The 16,834-nt window shown below is 39.6% G+C and overlaps 1 protein-coding gene across 2 annotated transcripts in view; it reads right to left on the bottom strand.

Annotated features, from left to right (window-relative positions):
* LTN1 (listerin E3 ubiquitin protein ligase 1) overlaps window positions 1-16,363 on the bottom strand; it is a 37,429-nt gene extending 21,066 nt beyond the window's left edge. Inside the window, exons 1-14 of one of the 2 annotated variants that reach the window (XM_072994062.2) lie at window positions 16,133-16,363; window positions 14,698-14,901; window positions 13,286-13,384; window positions 12,668-12,898; window positions 11,564-11,616; window positions 9,608-9,788; window positions 7,564-7,737; window positions 6,476-6,666; window positions 5,975-6,122; window positions 4,739-5,512; window positions 3,622-3,663; window positions 3,049-3,241; window positions 2,607-2,846; window positions 2,021-2,174 (exon numbers count right to left, since the gene is read on the bottom strand). In XM_072994062.2, coding sequence (XP_072850163.2) covers window positions 2,021-2,174; window positions 2,607-2,846; window positions 3,049-3,241; window positions 3,622-3,663; window positions 4,739-5,512; window positions 5,975-6,122; window positions 6,476-6,666; window positions 7,564-7,737; window positions 9,608-9,788; window positions 11,564-11,616; window positions 12,668-12,898; window positions 13,286-13,384; window positions 14,698-14,901; window positions 16,133-16,174 — 2,726 coding nt within the window. In that variant the 5' untranslated portion in view covers window positions 16,175-16,363. The remainder of the gene's footprint in view (window positions 1-2,020; window positions 2,175-2,606; window positions 2,847-3,048; window positions 3,242-3,621; window positions 3,664-4,738; window positions 5,513-5,974; window positions 6,123-6,475; window positions 6,667-7,563; window positions 7,738-9,607; window positions 9,789-11,563; window positions 11,617-12,667; window positions 12,899-13,285; window positions 13,385-14,697; window positions 14,902-16,132) is intronic. The other variant, XM_072994063.2, reaches the window with a different exon arrangement.
* Window positions 16,364-16,834: the final 471 nt, after the last annotated feature.

Raw genomic sequence — 16,834 nt, 5'->3', positions numbered from 1 at the left:
GTGGAGTCAGAGATATCAGTGAAGCCAGGAATAAAAGAACAAGCAGAGGAGATAGAGGAAGGTCGCGCGGGCAGAGTAGAGAAAGCTCAAGAGGAGGAAAGGCGCGCGGGAGAGGAGGAAAGGAGCGCGGGAGAAAGTCAGTTGAAACGGTTGAGAGAGGAAAGAGAAGGTGCGAGAAGCAAGGTGTACGGTGAAAGAGAGCAGATAGATGTTTTCCTAACTACCGAAGAGGGAGAGATCTCTAAAGAGACGGAGAAGGTGTCTGTATTCAAAGAGAAAGAGTCTGGAAAGTCAATTGAAGATGTTCAAGCCTTCTCAGTTCCAGTAAAGAGATCTGCCCAAGCCCTGTTAGAAGGTGGAAGTGAGGAGGGAAAGACCGGCACGACAAGACCAATCATTCCCAGTCTGAGTCCCGAAGAATGGACCGTATTGGTCTTTCCGAAGAAGCGTGGTCCTGCTCGAATAGTGCATCACATTCCCCCAGAAGTGGAGAAGGAAATATCGAGAGAGGGGGGTTGGGCCCGCCACCCTTGTTGCGGGACCCTGTGCGCTGTTCGCAACAGTTTTCTGAGACTACCCACGGAAGAGGAAGAGAAAACAAGAACCTACTACTAAAAGGGTTAGATGAAGATAAATCGTTATTATGGTTCTGGGAGAGTTCTCCTCCCTCGTTGTCTGTTCATGGTTCAAATGTTAGTAACAAAGAAATGGCAAGTGATCTTATCAATAAAAATGTTTTGTTAAATACTTCTGAATCCTCTCTTGTGTCTCCAAGTAAGGAAAAGCCCCTTAAAGACAGAGAACCCACTCACAAAGTCCCCAGATGTTCTTGGGCTACAACTGCCAGAAATCCTGGCCAGCATAGGAGTTGCAGTCCAAGAACATCTGGAGGCCCAAGGTTGGGAACCAGTGCTCTAAAGCATATGAATGAAATCTTTGTTCCTATGGAATTAGGGTGGGGGATATTTGTTTAAGATTGTACAGTGGGGTCTTGACTTGAGAACTTAATCCGTATTGGAAGGCAGTTCTCAAGTCAAAAAGTTCTCAGGTCAAATCTGCATTTCCCATAGGAATGCATTGAAAACCATTTGATCCGTATCTGCTCTTTTCAGTCCATAGAAACTAATGGGAAGCTGCTATTCTGCCTTCAACCACTAGAGGGGGATATTTTGTTTCTTTTTTTCTTAGGTCAAGAAAGGTTCAGGGAAGGCAGGGAAAATACAGTCCAGGCAGTACAGTGGACCCTTGACTTACAGAACTAATTCGTATTGGAACGGTGCTTGCAGGTCAAAAAGTCTGTAGGTCAAGTCTCCATTGAGCTACAGTGCATTGAAAACTGATTAATCCCGTAACAGGCCATTTTTGTTCCATTTTGGTTTTTTTCTGGTCTGCAAGTCAAATCTAAATTTTGCGGCCAGAGAAGTCTGTAACTCAAAAAGTCTGTAAGTCAAGCCATCTGTAAGTCAAGGGTCCACTGTATGATCTGTAGAGGTTTGAACACATGCAAAGGCTCATGGATTTTTCCTTTGTGTTCTTCTGCTTTTGGATTCTTCTTCATCATGGTGGGAATGTTGTGTTCTATGGAAACAAGGGGGGAAATCATATCTGCTACTACACTGAAAGTCAGCAAACTATTCAAACTACGGTTTGAAAGCTGCTATGACATTGCATCAGAACAGACTTCCTGGAACACAGCCAAAGAGAACACATATTCTGGCTTCTAAACTATAATTAGCACAAAACATGATTGATGGATTTGCTGAACTGAACCAAAGTCACCTGTCTTTTAGCCTCTAACAAGAGGTTGGGGTATGATCACACACTCGTTCACTTCTCAAGCCTGCTTGTTTACTGTAACAGTTGTTACAGTTTGACTTTCATCACAAACAAGTTAAACTAGACTTCTAAGCCAACTTCAATACCCAATTGTAAAATCTTGGTTAAGAGAGAGAACCTGGTTACCTGATCCTAGAGCCTTTAAAAAAAGCTCTTTGTTCAAGCAGTGCAATAGTACACCTACCTTTTAAGATTCAATTTTGAAGACTGAAGTTGGTTCTTGACCCAGAATGCAGATGTTTGCAGAAAGGTGCTCCCTTTATGCATGTCACTAAGCTGACATACAAGGGAAGTTAAGCCACACAACCAAGTGTGCCTCAACTTGTTTACAAGGAAATCTGTGGTAATAAAAAAAGAACATACCAAGTTGTATGTAATGCAAGCATTAAGAATACTGTTAATATTTAAGAACAGAATCGTATCTTTCAAAGTTGTTTATGAAGAGGGTTGTGTTGTACTGATAGGAAAACCCATGTAAGCACAAACAATTTTATTATCAAATAAACATCAGTTCCTCCTGGGAATTGTTGTGTACTCCATTAAATATTATCTATTTTGGCATGCTATTGCCATGTGGAAGGACGGGTATCTACCCTACTTAGACAAGCATACAGCTTTCAAATACTCAATTGAAAGCACTGTCCTGCTCTAAACATACAGCAATTCATAGGGTGAATCAATAAACATAGTTACATCACAGTAAGGGGAAAAAAGTAATACACATGAATTGGTGTGTGTTATTTGGCTAAACAATAGTTATCGTGCAGTACCTGACAAATGGGTTGTCTCCTGGCTCTGTGCACATAACTGAAAAATGGTAAACAACAAATCTTCTGATGATGGCATCAATAAGCATCCCTTCACCGAGCTAAAAAAGTTAGAGGCTATGTCGCAGATGAAAGACACCGATGGCTCAGTATTTCCAGCTTCTGAAAGATCTTTAGCTTTAGACAGAGCTGCTTGAAGTTTATCAATAATCCTTTTAACGTAAACTTCACCAATTAAGGACTCTATTGATTGAAAGAGATATGTTGCAAGTTATATCCTCTCTAAAGAAGGCCTTCAGCAAGCATTTCCACAGCCAGAAAAAGAAAGAAAGAAAGAAAGAAAGAAAGAAAGAAAGAAAGAAAGAAAGAAAGAAAGAAAGAAAGAAAGAAGTCCCTCATTTCTTTATCCTCCTCCCACCTCATCAGGAAAACCAAGGCCACCTACCATTTTTAATCACCTGAGATAACACCAAGCTTAGGAGCGCCCATCTTTCTGAATGAAAGGGTTCTGCAGAAGATGCTGTTGTTTTCAAGCTCACGTTGCACAAATCATCTGTCAGAGTTACAAGCTTCTCACCCAACACATCTCCTTTTAGCCAGTTGGAAGTTAAGGAATGTTTCTCTGGGCTTGAACAGGCCTAATGATATAAACAAATACCCAAAGATTTTCTTTCCAAAGTATTCAAATAAACTCCACAGCTCATTATAAACATCTATGGAAGTAGTCAACATGTACCCATCATGTTAACTGTCACCAAGAGAAAAGTGGGTGATACAGTATGCCAGAGCCAGATAATATGTGTATAAATTTCTGTGCATGGATGGAGGAGGAGGAGCACCAGCTGGTTTTGCTGTCCATCACTTGCTCTTCACCCGTTCCACAAGGAGTGGAACACTATGGAGTTCCCACAATGAGGGAAATATCAAAAGCAAAACCTATGTCTGAAGTAGCTTTGTGCTTCTCTTGATCCAAAAATATCAGATTAAAAAAAAACAAGAATAAAAATGTCTAACCTACCTTTTGAATGATCTGAAGAAGTATATTCCATTTCAGATTCATCTGAAACATTCAAGGAAAGGAGAAAGCTTCAACAGTGTGAACACTCAAGTTTTTTTTTTTACTTATTCCTATGTAAGTTATTTCCATGGGTCTTCAATACTAGTTACAGGCATCACCTGTGATAGGTATGGTTTTGTTTAAAATGCTGGTTCTGTTGCCAATTTCACTAATACACTGTGGTGCCCTGGAGGAATTGTATAGTATTAGTTTAATATTTGTTAATTTCATTGTGTTGAATTTTAAAGGGTATTTTTTTTGTGTGTAAATCACTCGAGGACTATCTTTGGTGGGAAATCAAATATTGGTAAGGGCCAATATTCTACCATTGGCCCAAAAAGGAATAAACCCACTCACTCAACAGAATGTACTTATAATCTTATAACCTTAGAACTGCAGAGCTGGAAGGGACCCTATGGATCCTCAAGTCCAGCGCCTGTCAAGAAGGCACAGTGGGGAACCGAACTCCCAGCCTCTGACTCTACAGCCAGAGACCTAAACCACTGAGCTATTCTACGTAAGTGCTGGCATACCATTCAACAACTGATACAATGGCTGACATCCTGTTTTAGCTGAGGAAATCTGCCTTAAGCCCAAGCAGCCAGTGTTGCACATCTGATAGGAAGGTTCACATCATAACTCCACAACTGACTGCATGGTTCACAACTGTGTAGCTCATGTTGCAGCTGCACAACTAGTCGCATGATATTGTCAGGACTGTTGCAGGGCATGCCTACAGCAGCAGCGATTCATGAATATTGCTTTTGCCCTGCTGCAGTTTTTGCTAACACCTCTATAGCTTCATGTGAAACAGGATTTCAGCCAACGGGTCTATACTTTCTGGAGATTGCAACAGAATACTCGCTCAGACAAATAAACATGACCAGCGACAATTGAATTTTCAAAGGCTACTCAAAAATCTATTTAGGTTTCTTCCACTTCTAACCTAAAATATGCAAAATAATTTATCCCTACCATAAAACTGAATTTTTAATTGTTTTATTTGTTTTTTAACTACAGTCCACAAAATCAGTCCACATTAAAATAAAAAATTAAAATAAAGTTAAAGGAGCAGTACCTTTGTTAAGTCATTGAGAATGTTTTCTCTTTCTGTGGCAGTGCTACAGCACTGCAGGACACTATACAAAATATCAACCAAGAAATCGGTCTCTTTTCTCGTGTCTTCCTTCAGCCAATCAACTAGGCGGTCATACAGAAATTGGATAGATGGATTCTCATACTGAAGCTTTACATCTTCCTGAATGTTGCTCCTATCCTCTAACAGAACCTGGAAAACTCTACTAGAAGCAAAATCACTAAGCAGAGCAGAAAGAAACTTTAAGTGTTTATCGGACCTTTGTTCATTGGTATACACAATACTGAGTTCTGCAAGTTTACAAACTAAATCTTCCAAAGGCTCCTTCCGTAGAGAGGAAAGAGGCTGCCCACGAATCTCAGGAATAAGAGGACTGAGCTCATTGTTATTTGTCATATCAACACAACTCTGTTCAGTGTTGCTTTCAGCTTCGTCCTCTTCAGCAAACCTGATCTTCACAGTTTTTTTCTGGCTTGCTTTTGCTTTGTTTTCAGAATTCTTAAGGATTTGTAACAAAGAGGATATAGCAGCCAAAGCTTTCTCATCTGGATCTACTACATCAACATGTCGCACACAGATATTCGAAAGGCTTTCCCAAAAGTTCAACAATAGTCTCTGGAATGTGTGAACCGTTTCACTGCCATTTGAAATTTCTGCTCTTCCTTCCCAAAAATGTAAAGTCTTTGTTACTTCATAAAACAAAGGTCCATTTTGTAGCTTGGGCTCCTTCATCACCATGTCAATGAGGACAATTAACTATGAATAGAAAAATAGTGGGTTGAGTGCTGAGCTGCACAAAAAAAAGGATCCACAATTGATGTTTTTCCAGGGGCACAGAAAGACAATTTGCCCACTGTGCAAAGTTGTATCCAGGTTGCTGAAGCACCCAGGCAAACGCTCCCTCACTCGCTATGTCACAGAAACACAATGATCAGTGAAAAGCAAGGCAAATATAGCCTGATTGCCTCAACATATTGCACAGGTTTCCTTGCATGATACATCCTGACACCCATTAAAAGCCACAGATTTGACTACATTGGCTTTAGTTCAATGTAATCACACAGTCATGCCTCAATGGGACTTTTTGGTCTTCCCTTTGAAAATCCTCGCCATTTCAGCCATTTTATGACAAATATTTCGGCAATTAACTAAAAGTTAAACGTTAATTAGTTTTAAAAACAATCAAGACACAATTCTAAGATCTTCATAACAAAATACCTGATCATCTATAAGCATTTCTTGTATTTTGACTTGTTCTTCTTCTTCACCAATATTCTGTGATATTGTAAATTGTAAACACTCCATAATTGTCGATACGATTGCTGAACATTCTGAACGGCAAGCCAGAGCTCTTTCAGTTAGTAACCTAAACAAACAAACATTCTTACTCATTTCCTCTTTTAAATCTGATTAAATCATGATGCTGTAACTAGCTTTAAAAGACACAAGTTAGAAAGTCAGATATGACAATATAGATGAAAATCAAAGCTAAAGCATATATAATTACAACACAGACTGAAATTAGAAAAACAGAAAAAGATAAAATAGAATCTTAAAAAAAAACCAATCAAACTATTATTACAGACAGGTATATGCAAACAAAACCTTGATGTTTGGCTTCTCAAGTTTCAGGTCTGTGAAAATATGATACATTTTCCTTTTCCAAATAAACATACAAGTCTACTTAAGTGAACAATTAAAAAAAATAGTACTTCATACCCTTGAATTATTGAAGTAAAAAATGTTCTCCAGTAGTCCAGTTTTGGTTCTGTAACACCAAGAGGTATCTTGCTAATAAATGGCAGGAGATTAGGATATATAATAGTGGCAAGACCTCGTCCTCCTTCGCGAAGCACTGCCCACAATTTTGGCAAAACTCCTTTTTTTGCACTCACATGACTCCAGCAATCCTACAGAATATTATAAGGTGTAGAAGTTAATTACAGAATGTGGAGGCTAGGCAACCTAATATTGAGCCTAAAGATAAATGCTCTTCCTCAGACAAAGAAATTACAACAAAACCTCTCCATAAATTTATCCTCTAATATGAGCAGGACTGCACCTTTTGAACCATCAGTCTTGAATGAGTGGGATAGAAGCCAGATGTGGGTGTATTCCAAACATGATACATTTAATAAGGGCATCACTATTGTTTTCATACTATACTGCTCAAGAAAGAGGGTCATAACATGCAAGGATGCTCAGGTTTCCAGTAAAACATTTAGGAATGTTGCAAATACAGGCATTTTAGCAAAATACTACTTTTCATATTTCTGCAAAGCAAGTTTATCTACCAAAATGCCCACTTTACACAACTATTATTAAAATCACCAAATGTCTCCTTACCATAACCCTAGAAAGAGGAACAGTGAAATAAACATTCATAACCAAAGAATCAAGGGCAGAAATCCTATTGTGTAGTCATGCAAAATAAGTAACTTTTAGCCACATGACTCAGCATGCAATCGGTAATGCCTATGGAGATTTATTAACTTACTACAACTTGCTGCTAAAAGTTACTACTTTTGCATGACTGCACAACAGGACTTCAGCCAAATTAAAGCTACTTATTTAAAGCAATATGTAATTTATGTGAGTTAAAGTTTCAAAACTTCCTTATGTGCAGGTGATTCCAGAGCAATATTTTCCTAACCTGCTAATTTTTATACATCTTGGACTACAACACATGTTAGAAGCAGGCTTGTGTTTGCTCGCTAAACAATATTACTTTTTTATGCAGAAGTACAATCAGAAAGATGACTAAGAAATCTAAAGAATAATGCCTTCGTATAAGTTTCTTACATTACCTCAATAGTAGTAAGGACATGAAGTACAGCTTCCCAAAGGGCGGGACACACCACTGCATCACTGTCATCAATACTGAGAAGAACTGATGGGCAAACTCTGGATGCCTCAGCACTCATGGACTTAGGGATGTGCTGGCAAAAAGTAGAAATCAGCTCAAAAAAAGCTGAACGAACCTGAAAGAGAGGAAAGAGGAAAACATAGATCCTTTCAAGCAAAGCCAAGGACCTATAATACTGTTATCCCCTCCATACTGGACACCCTGTACCGTTCTTTTTTTTTAGCAACCTACTAACATCTATACATCCTCAAGACCTGAGATCTCAAAAGCCTGTGTATACATATGCACAGTAACATTCTGAGGTTCTGCCCCCTCTCTCCTGATCTGAAGCTGAAGAACTCTGGAAATTCTTTTAGGTTTCAACCATGGCTTGTTAAATGATAGGGGGCAAAGAGAAGGAAAATTCAGACCCAAAGCTTACTTAAAGCTACAAGGCAACATGCACCAGAAACACTTAAATATAATTTTAAAAGGATGTTGGTAACAGATTTAATTTCTAAGGAAGGTCTAGACTTAGCATGAAGAATTCCTGCATAAAACAGAATACTCTTCATAGAACTACAATCCACAAAGCACTTTGTTTGAAGCTACCTCTTTGACATTAGTAATGATATTCCAGAGAAAATGTTTTGCAGACGACAAATTCAAGAGCTTTGCAATCCTTAAACAAAACAGGCAACACAATCACCAGCAGTGCTCTTAACCTTTTCAAGTTAAAGGAACTTTCCCCAGAGAAAGGCCAGAATTTTCCTGCTTAATTATGCCAGCACAAATGTTGTAGAAACTTGCCACTAGTGAACAGACTGCTGTTTGTATCTTATATCATATGCCACCCCATGTGTTGGTACATGATGAAGAATACAAGAGGCAACTTCTTCCATAACTGCAATTTGCTACTGCAATTTATACCACTACACTAATGCCAGTGTAACTAACCAATAGGACTCTGGCAAAATGCTTTAAGAACTCAAGCACGATGTTTATAAGTTTTGTACACCACTAAAGTATACAATAAAATCATGAAAGACTTCAAAGTTTTGATGCTTACGTACAAAGCCCTAAACCGTTTAGGGCCTCGATACTTGGCGGAACGCCTACACCCACCCAGTTCTACCCGTGTCACTTGTGCGAGTCGGGAGGTGAGGCTGAGGAGCCTGATGCCGAGGGAGGCCTGGAAGGAAAAAACAAGAAAACGGGCCTTCTCGGCGGTGGCTCCTCGCCTCTGGAACAACCTACTTCCGAAGATTTGCTCGGCCCCCTCGCTGGGTACCTTTAAAAATCAACTAAAAACGTGGATGTTTCAGCAGGCCTTCCCCCCAGTTAACCCCTGATGTCTTCCTTCCCTTTCTTCCCCTACTGTTCATTTTCCATCTTGTTGAATTTGTCTATTGTTCATCATGTTAATAATTTTATATTCAATTGTATATTTTATGTATATTTTATTTACGTTGTAAGCCACCTAGAGTGGTCATAACTGACCAGATAGGCGGGATATAAATTATTTATTTCATTTATTTATTGTATTTATACCCCGCCTATCTAGTCATTTCGACCACTCTAGGCGGCTTACAACATAAAGGATAACAAGTTCAAGAAAAATTTATAACAAACAAACAAACAAACAAACAAACAAACAAATAAATAAAGAGTCTGACACAACTTAATGACTAAACAACAACAAAATATTAAAAAAAACATGGAATGCAATTTTTAGCAGGTCAAAGAGGAACATACATTACTAATTTAACAGTCACCCCCATGGGGAGGAGAGTGAGAGTTGTTAAGAGCTACTCTGAACTAAATCTCATAAATATAGAGAGGCTAGCGCCGAAATAGAGCTGCAATGGCTATGAATAAAGCAAAAATGTTGTGAATAAAATTAAAGAGATTACAACAGGTCTTTCGCTACAGAACTTCTTGATTATTTTTTTCAGCTCTGTTTTTTTGTGTGGGAAGGGTGCAAATAAATACAAAACTCAACATACCAGTGGTGTGTTGTGTTTACCATACTTCCAAAATTTGTTTTGAGCCAACAGAGGTTTAAGCTTCTCCTCTAGTGAGCAATTCTCATCACTGGGCAACATACAAAGCAGTTTCTTCAAAGCTAGCAAAGAACAGGTAAGAATTCGGAAGAATTTGGCTTCCCTTTCTTCCTCTGGCACAGTTCTGGGCAGGGAAGATAGAATGAATATATGTAACTTCACTTGAAAACTAGACCTTCTCTAACATTTAATTATCTTATACTGCATGTATATATTAAGGAAACAATCACAGAGGTCTATGAGAAACATTGTTACAAATAAATAAGGATAGGCTAATTAATTATGTGCCATCAAGCCAGACCAAACTTATATTGACTTTAATCGGGCTTTCAAGGTAAGTGGTTTCACCAGTTCCACCCACCAGTGAGTTTCCATGGCCAAACAGGAATTTGAATGCTGGTCTCCAGAGTCTTAGAAACAAAACAAAAGGAACTGGTACATCTATGGAAGTCCAGATTATAAATGAGAGATGAAGTCTCAGGATGTAAAAAACAGAATCAAGTTCTTTATTCTGTATTTCTTTAAATGAATCATTAAAAAGCTCTCGCTCAACATGTTTTGACGAAGCCTTCTTCAGGAGCTAAGCATAACACAAAATCACACATTAGATACTGAATCATTCACTTTTTATACATATATTTGATAAAATAAAATTTTATTAAATATATATATACAGGGTGGCAAGATAACCAGCCCAGCAGTATTATCATAATAATAAAGAGAGAAAGTCTATTTGTTTGACCCAAGAGGTACAACTAGGGTGTTCAATTTCAGGATCCAGTCAATTTCCCTTTTTAGTAAAGGCCTTTCAGTTTCCAGGAACTATGTCCATGGCCCAAGAAACCAAAATTTTTATTGTATGGTCCTGGAAATAGACTTTCTCCCTTTATGATGATAATACTGCCAGGCTAGTTATCTTACTGTATATATATTTAAAAGAAAATGTGAATGATTCAATATCTAATGCGTGGTTTTGTGTTATGCTTAGCTCCTGAAGAAGGCTTCGCCAAAACGCGTTGAGAGAGAGCCTTTTAATGACTCATTTAAAGAAATACAGAATAAAGACCTTTCTATTTTCTATATCCTGAGATTTCATCTCTCATTTATAATCTGGACTCCAGAGCCTTAGACCATCACTCCATCCACTGACCACAGTGGGTAGTAGACCATCAATATTTCACTGACTGAGGCAGTTCATTTGTGAGTTCACTCTGAATGTTGAATACGCCTCACGTAAAAACAATCCATCATGTACAATGTCTCACACAGGCAGTCTAAATTTATAACTCACATTGTATTGACACAGAAACAGCAGAGACAAGGCCCTGGACTGAACAGGCTACTGCTCTGATCCAGCAGTTCTCTATGGGCAAGAGAGATATGAACTGTGCACAGAATTAAAAGGTAAAGGTAAAGGTTCCCCTTGACAATTTTTGTCCAGTCGTGTTCGACTCTAGGGGCTGTGCTCATCCCCGTTTCCAAGCCATAGAGCCAGCGTTTGTCCGAAGACAATCTTCCGTGGTCACGTGGCCAGTGCGACTTAGACACGGAACGCTGTTACCTTCCCACCGAAGTGGTCCCTATTTATCTACTTGCATTTGCATGCTTTCGAACCGCTACAACTCTAAGGATCTCCCATGCACAGGTGGAAAAAAAAACAGTATGCACAGAAGATGTGAGCTGATCCGACCTTTTCCACTGAAGTATTTGAGGAAGTCTGCTCACACGGAAAGGTCAATGTATACACACAAAGCCATGAACTAGGAGACGCAGTGCTGTTCTCTGTCATGACAGATCCGGAGCATTTTTATTCCTTAGTCTTACATAGCCATTGTAAACGGATATAAATTTATTACTTTCTGTAGAACATACATATATTGCATACATAGCTGTACATACTGTGGGTCACTCAGTGTATCAGGTGTTTCTTTCAAAAGATGATCTTGTAGCACCTGAACAAAAATTTAAAAATATTAAATTCCTTAACTGGGGAAAATTGTAATTTTCACAAAAGAAATTAATGGAAGTCATAAAAGAGATGTACTGTAATAATCTGTTGATTGCACAATAAACATTTTGTCTGTCTATAAAAAAGATGGCAAAGCACAACATTATATTTCTATTTCTAATTGTTCAAACTGTAAGTTTGGGATGGGAAGACTTCTGCAAGATCTATAGGCCAGAATCTTACTGGATATTTACACAGGCATAATAGAATTTGCAGTAATTATTGTGGTTAATTGACAAGGTGCCAGTTGCATGTCACTCATGTGCCTGGTTCCATGACCAACTGCACATCAGGCATAGGTTCAGCATCTTGTCAATTAGCCACATCATTAGCCATGATCCCTCTCAAGTGTATGCAAATATCCAGTAGGATCTGCACTACTTTGTTTTTTGCTGGAATCCTGAATTCTATGACCAAAAGGATATACAATTCAAAACTGCTTTAGAAAAATACCCTGCAACATAACTTAGAGCAAATCATTTTGTTGCTGCTATTATAAAAGAATTGGGAGTAAGAAATTATTGATGGATTTGTTGAAAGGGTAGCTATGTTAGTCTGTGCAAACATTGTAGGTAAAAGCAAAATAGAAACAGAAAATAAAAAAGAAAAACAAAAACATGATGGCACCTTAAAGACTAACTTTTATGTTTGTTAATGTGAGCTTTCATGGACAAGTCCATTTCATCAGAGAACTAACCCAAATAAAGTGAACAATTTTCTGTTGATAGAGCTGTTATACAGGCCAATAATTATAACTGAATTTGTGAAGCCACTGATGTCTGCTGTATCAGAATGGTCAACTTTTATTACAAAACAGTCTATTCCTCCAGTGCTGTAGAAAATACAAGCTATAATATAAATTATATTTGAAATAATCAGCAACAGAATAATATAGACTTCCAAACATAATGTATTTCTGTTCAATGATTTGTAAAATCTTCAAAAACCCTATCTACTTAAAACTTTAATATAGTTATACAAAAGAGAAAACTCACATTCAGAATTTCATCTTTGCAAAATATTAAGGCCTCGGGTTGTTTACTTGGTGGAAATGCTTTTTCAAATGCCACTTTAGCAGCTGATGCAGCAGGAGAGTAAGTATCACACTGTGCTATGAGCCAATATCCCATAATACTTCTTAAATGAGGAGCCAAATGTTTCTTAACTTTCAGAATAAGTTGTTCAAAAGCTTGCTGTGTTGCTTCTCGTACACGTCGATCGTGATCCTATAACAAATACTGCAAGTTATACAGATGACAGTATAGACTTACCGGCACATCTGTACATATGCACACATTTTATCGCATATTACACAGCCACACAAATGAGAACTATTTTTCTACCAGAATCCATCTCTTAACATAAAAAAATTAATTAAATGCAGAGACAACTTGAATATAATTGCTTTCACATATCTTTAAGTACAACTAAATCATAAAATGCAGATATTCTATATCAAACTTTAAAATTCAGGTTTAAGACACTTTAAAACACTGTTCTTTCTCTCATATTAAAATTAAAAGTTGCAATAATTCCTTTGATCATTATTGTAGCAGTTTTGAGAGGCAAAACACAGTCAATATTTGTCATAATCCAGAAGTTTCAGTACTTACAACAGAAATTTTGCAATAAATTCTAGGCCAATAAGGTAGAACACCTTTAACAATTTCTGTTTCTCTCTCCTTACACATTGCCCCAAATTCCTGCATAGCCTAAAATTAAAAATAGTAAAAATTTAGAACATGAAATGAGTCATTGCAACCAAGTTCAACAAGAGGTCTTCAGTCCAAATTAAGTGGAACTTATTCTCCATTAAGAATGTTCCTATGCAATTTAGTGACAATGATTTTAACTGTACTTAGACATACTGTTGACTCATCCTATAGAAATCTTTCCTGGTCAAACATCATGAGCTAGTAACCTCTCCATTCCTAAGCATATAATAGGTTTGATATTTGTGGGAATAGTATCTGCTTATTTGAATTTGTTTGGTGGTTTTCTCTACCAATCCACAATTTGGCACCTGTCCCCTCCAGCACGTCGCTCCCTCTAGCTAGCATCTTGTCCAGGAATGGAATGTTGGAGACTGTCCCATAATTATCCAATGCTATGGGATCCATGGAAGCAACATACACTATAATGTTCAGCCCTACTCCGCCTCTCGCAAGCATGACTTTGCCTTTGCATGCAAACATAACTCAACCCCCTGCACATTGGGGTCTGTTGTGACCAGAACCAAAAAGGTTGGAAGTGAGCGTTATGCAGAAGAGGAAGAAAGTGAAGTTGCACACGTGTGTGGCTTAGAGGGAATCTTGCAGGGAAGGGTGTTTTTTGTTCAACAATGGTCTTACTACCATGCTGAAAGGAGGCATTCCCCACAAATGTCAGTATATTCTTAACGTCAGTTTTGAAAAATTCTGCCTTTTCTGGATACTCAGAGGGAGGGGGCCTGGGGCACCTCTATTGGAAATTTGTTCCATACAGATGGGGCCGCCACCAAGAAGGTCTGGATCCTCATTGAGGCCTTCTTCGCTTCTCTCAGAGAGGCCGCCCTCAGTAGCAAAGCCTGGGAGGAATGAGTGTTATGGGTATTTGTGCATGCGTGCACACACACACACACACACACACACACACACACACACACACACACACACACACACAAACATACAACTGAACTGCTCTCAAAAATAAAAACAGAATTTAAAAAACCTACATTGTTTTTTCTTTTAAATCCTTAGTAACTGATAAATGTTGTGTGCAAATAATAACACAGTAACAATCCAATTTACTTCCCACAGTGCAAAAGTAATGCTTAACCCAATTGAACGAAATACCAGTGCCAACAATGAAACATTGTTTCTTTCAAATTACCTTAAAGTAACTAGCTAATTCTTCAAAGTATTCATATTCATTGAACATTGTTTAAAGATGCTTTAAGAGTACCCGACACATTAAAACAACAACTTGTAAGTGCTACTTATGGCAAATAAGTGCTGGAGCTAAAACAAAAATATAACAAACCTACCTTTAACTTGGTTGTGACATCTCTTTTGGAAAGTTTTCTCAGCACCATTCGAAAATCAGCATCTACAAGGCTATCTATTTCTTCAGCTCCTTGAATTGCAGGAACATATCCTTGGTCACTTGCCGATGTGCCAAAGCCAATGAACCCAGGAACAGTTCCTCTCTCTTTGGCCAGAAGTTCTGCTGCTCTACCACTGCTGGAGGGCTATTTATAAGAAAGAGAAAGGAATACTGTACTGTACAGAACATCCTTCTTCTGACAGATATAAATCCAACATCTGCCACCAAAAAATACCTCCACCAGTATCTCTTATGCAGGGCACCAACACTGCAATCCTACGGTCCCTGGGACTACAGGGCAGGTAAGATCACCCCTTTCACGACTGGAGCTATTATGCATCTAACCTCTCAGGCTTAAATCCAAGTGTTAGTAGGGCCAAACAGAATAAATGCACTGGATCATCAGGATTTCATATACTGTAAGTGCATTTCCCAAATTGCCACTGATTCCATGGAAAGATGGAAGAAACAACCAGACTGTAGAAACTTCTGTGGCCCTTACCTCTACACTGCAGACAGTGACAAAACCAGGACAGATCAGGGGCATGTCATGGGTAAATACAAGATCCAAAAACCCCTTCTGGTTGACAGGTCCAGTGGGTGGAAACACTAAGAAGGCACACTTGGTTTCTTCTTTTTATCCAGCACTCTTCTTTGCCAGACTTTCCACAAAATATCATAATCACAGACACCAACACATATATTTGAACTCACAATTAAAATCTGGGAAAGACAGCCTGTGGCTAAGGCAAGTCCTTTATTTTCACTGCATGTTTATGACAAAGTGGGCAGCCAAACTCGTATAAGAAAGATGAAGGAAAGCTAGTCTACTAAACTATAAAAGTACAAATCCATGTACAGTATGGGCCACCAGTACCATACAGTTGCCAGTGAGCCACAACCTCCTAGATCACCAGACCAAAAACCTGTCAGTTTCCCCTCCGACCATTATGCTTTTAAACCATGTGATCCCAAAGATAATAAATACATTTTCCATTTCCGGATCAGATGTTTAGCCAAAAGAAGGGCCCAAAACCTTACTAGGCTTTTTTTTTTCACTCATGAAAGTTTCGCGTGGTGATTTAGACCGTGATTTAGAGAACACGGTTTTGTTTTGTTTTGTTTTGTTTTAAAGAAAAGCACACACCCGCGGAGTAAAGGGCTGGACGAACCAATTCCGACTCGTGTCAGTAAAAAAAAAAAAGAAAATATGAGCCTCGTCCTGCCTCGCGGCAAATGCTGTCACCTTGGCCTGGGACAAGAATAACCCCCCAAAGCCTGATAGCGGGCGGGAGCGAAGGAGAAAGAGGCGATCGCCGGCCCCCGATAGAGACAACAGCTCCCCCGCCACCCACGGCGCTGCCTCGCTCACCCACCCGCACGTTGCCCTTCGTCCGCTGCTTGTTCTTGCCTCCCATGGCGGCGGCGGCGGCGGCGGCGGCGGCGGGCGACCGCCAACGACGTCGGGAACGAGGAGCAGCAGCAGCAGCTGCCCAACCGAGACCCCGCCGGCCCCGCGCGAGAGAAGGGGCAAAGAAATGGCGCTTCCGGGGTGAGCGAAGGAAGCGAAAACGAGCCGAGTCTCCTCCCCTCCCGTCCCGACGACCGCCGGCGGAGCCCCGCCTAGGGCGGGAAAAAGGCGGGGAAAGGGTTCTCTGAAGGCGGAGGGAAAGTCACTGCTTCCTGACATGTGCTTTCTTCGTCGTCGTCGTTTAGTCGTTTAGTCGTGTCCGACTCTTCGTGACCCCATGGACCAGAGCACGCCAGGCCCTCCTGTCTTCTACTGCCTCCCGGAGTTGGGTCAGGTTCATGTTGGTTGCTTCGCAGACACTGTCCAGCCATCTCATCCTCGGTCGTCCCCTTCTCCTCTTTCCTTCACACCTTCCTAACATCAAGGTTTTTTCCAAGGACTCTTTTCTTCTCATGAGATGGCCAAAGTACTGGAGCCTCAGCTTCAGGATCTGTCCTTCCAGTGAGCACTCAGGGTTGATTTCCTTTAGAACTGATAGGTTTGTTCTCCTTGCAGTCCAGGGGATTCTCAAGAGCCTCCTCCAGCACCACAATTCAAAGGCATCAAT

Source organism: Pogona vitticeps, chromosome 3 (assembly GCF_051106095.1).
Source record: "Pogona vitticeps strain Pit_001003342236 chromosome 3, PviZW2.1, whole genome shotgun sequence".
Classification (NCBI taxonomy): Eukaryota; Metazoa; Chordata; class Lepidosauria; order Squamata; family Agamidae; genus Pogona; species Pogona vitticeps.
Note: the sequence above shows the minus strand (reverse complement) of the source record. Positions and strands in the feature narration are given on the sequence as shown.